The sequence below is a fragment of the Nanorana parkeri genome, unplaced genomic scaffold, assembly GCF_000935625.1.
Source record: "Nanorana parkeri isolate BGI_ZX_2015 unplaced genomic scaffold, ASM93562v1 scaffold849, whole genome shotgun sequence".
Classification (NCBI taxonomy): Eukaryota; Metazoa; Chordata; class Amphibia; order Anura; family Dicroglossidae; genus Nanorana; species Nanorana parkeri.
Window position 1 is genome coordinate 530,633 of NW_017307117.1, and position 3,031 is coordinate 533,663.

Below are 3,031 nucleotides of genomic sequence, written 5' to 3' on the forward strand. Positions count from 1 at the left end.
ATATATATATACTGTGTTATATCCTTTTGACCAGTGAATCCAGTTATCATGTATTACATCCTGTAATCTCTCAGAATTGGAACTATCCTGGGACATATAATGGCATGTAGAATTGTTTAGTTATGAGAATGATGCAACAGGGCAAAGATAGTATGAAACCTTTTTTTTAAAAACAGTGGTTAAAGGGGCACATTATAAAAATCTTTGGTTTTCAAGACACAGAAGTCTCTAGCTATACTTCAAATGTCTGATACAGAAGTTGTGTAAGCATTACACATAATAAACTAAGGTAGAGAATGACCAATACCTAGATAGGGGATTAAGAAAGGGTTGCAGTAAAAAAAAGGCATGTCTCGCAGCGAATTAGGAATTTGTGCCAGTTCAGCTTCTTTTCTGCCTGCGACATTTGAAACTCAGTTATTTTGAGTAACACAGAGGGGTTTCCAAATCAAGGCAGAGATGGTTTTACAGGCAGACTGCAAAAGCTGCTAATGTTAGCGAGAGGTCAGCACTGTAACAGGATACCCCATGTCCTGCACTAATCCCATAGATGCACTGAGCTGTAACCCCTTCATTGCCAGCGTGCCCAGTAATTAGCATGCCTTCCATAAAGCACCTGTCACCAGAGAACATTTTGACACTGTCAGCATTTCCTTTCACAAGTACAACAAGCCCCACCAAGAGCTGCACCTGGCCAGCTTAGTTTCAAAGAGCCCCATATATTACTACAATTTGATGACATTTATCTCCTGTGTGGCATTCAGCCTACTGATAGAAGACTAGCACTAATTAATGGAAAGTATATTTAGGATCTCTGATATGATGTTGTGAAGCACAACACAACAGGTTATTATTACATATATTGGACTCACAGGCTAGAGGGCAGGACTTTCGTGTGACTGCTAATCACTATATTAGTTTGTATCATTGTTAACAGATATGAGCTTTTGAATGGCTTCAACATCTTGATACAATGAAGAAGATCATAAAAGACTAATTTTATTTTCCTACAAGTGCAGTTCCTGAACTACAAGCCAGAGTTGCTGCAGAAACTCTTGTTGATAAAAACGTAATGCAGCCCGAACATGGGGTAAGCAGTTGTAGCCAATTATCATAGAAAATCTATCTACAACACCAGGAAAAATGCCTCTAAAGTGTTGCATCAGAAACATTTCATCCCATGGGGTTTCAAATAACACACTTTAAATGTCACATTATTATAATCCACTGTGCATCCCTTTATTTTTTCTCTTATAATGCACTTACTGAGGGCTAGGGATAAATAATATATATAATACGAATGTTTCATAATAGAAAGTACAGTGCTATTAGTTGATGTAGAGAATGATACACACTGGGCATTTGCTTACTAGTAACCCCAGAATAACCTCTGTGACTCAACCTGCCACCATGATGTGACCAGCTATCTATGGAGCACTCCTTCAGTTACAAACAACTGACCAAACTTGGAAAACCATTCTGTAATCCACTTTTGTATTACTGGCTTACACTACATACTAGGAAATATAAAGGTTTTTTAAGGGTGCTGAACTTTAATCAACAATGAATGAATTAGAGTTCAGCAATATTAAAGCCCTATTCTTGAAGTTTTTACATGACTTATCTGGCATGTAGTTGCTGGTGCACATTAATATTTATTTTATAGTAAGGTTAGCTGGTTAGGTTACTATATAAACTGCTAACATTAGTACTTTTCGTATGAATATGCCATATGTTTTCTGAAAGCTGGTTTTGTACTTAGAAAATGTCTTCATTGCTCACAAAGAAGGTAAATAAGCCCTAAGCTTATGATTGTGAACCCACTTTGCCTTGCCTATCTATGCACATTAAAATGAAAGGAAAACACTTAAAAACTGCTAAGTACTTTATTGTGCCCAAAGACTGTGTAGGCTTGTCATGTTATCAAGTTGCAAAGCATTTAGCAACCTTGGTTAATACTGCGAAATGTGATTCTTGCTCAGAACAGATGACAACCCAACACACGTGCATAGAGAGCCAATACACTACTCTATAAAAGATTTTAGAGAAAGAGTACAATATACAAGATGCAATGTTGGATTATTAATTGCAAAATGTATTTCAATATCTGTGTTAAAACGTTAATGAAATGTATGTACTATGATTCTGCAATAGCAGTATGCACCACATTTACACATATACATCCTAACAAACCTTTTCAGATTTGCACACTGTATGTAAATAAAAATTGTACAAAGTTAAAGTTTTAGGCTTCAGTTATCCCTACAGCCTTTCTCTTAACTTACCATCCTGCTGATCCTGACTGAAGTCGATCTGTTAAAAAAAAATCAACCACAAAAACTGTAGTTAGAGGCCTGCTAGTGTTTGATATTCACAGCTCTCTGAGGTCCAAATAACCAGTCCATGCACATGGGACTTGCAGGGAGCTGGGAACACAACAAGGCCGGTAATGAAGGATATGCCTAAATGCTTTTCTCTTTTCCATTATCCTTCTGTGTGACTGTAAGTAGCCATTGACCTCTCACTGATGGAAATAAATACTGTTACATCTAATGTCCACTACCCATATGCGCTTCATAGGCATTACTTCACTTCCAGCTTAATCTCACTTACCAGCGACCTCATCTGCGGAGAAAGACTGCAAGGTAAAAAAAGAAAAAACAAAGACTAGTATGGAAGCATATGCATTGACAGACATAACAACTGCAGCAATGTAAATTTCTAAATATATAAACTATGTGTTATTACTAGGCATAGCAAATACATTCCATTTCTTTCTCTTGCCTATAAACATTATATTTTGTTTTGCTTTGGTATGTAAACTCTCATAAATAGCTCTAAAAGGTCATTACTAATTGTGAAGACCATTATACATATGCAGTGGTTCCTTTCTATAGGCCTCATCATAGGTTTGGACATAAAGCATAATTCAAACACGTGGTATAAGTCTATGAAAACAGGACAGTGGGGTTGTAGTCTAAAAATTTCTGTAACATTTTCTTTATAAATTATATTTGAAAAAATTAAAATA

At 36.3% G+C, this 3,031-nt stretch overlaps 1 protein-coding gene across 2 annotated transcripts in view; it reads right to left on the reverse strand.

Moving 5' to 3' along the window:
- The window catches only part of MYL1 (myosin light chain 1), an 18,345-nt gene that overhangs the window by 3,717 nt on the left and 11,597 nt on the right, over positions 1-3,031 (reverse strand). The window contains exon 2 of one of the 2 annotated variants that reach the window (XM_018565453.1): positions 2,286-2,313. In XM_018565453.1, coding sequence (XP_018420955.1) covers positions 2,286-2,313 — 28 coding nt within the window. Of the gene's footprint in view, positions 1-2,285; positions 2,314-2,613; positions 2,639-3,031 lie in introns of both variants that reach the window. The other variant, XM_018565454.1, reaches the window with a different exon arrangement.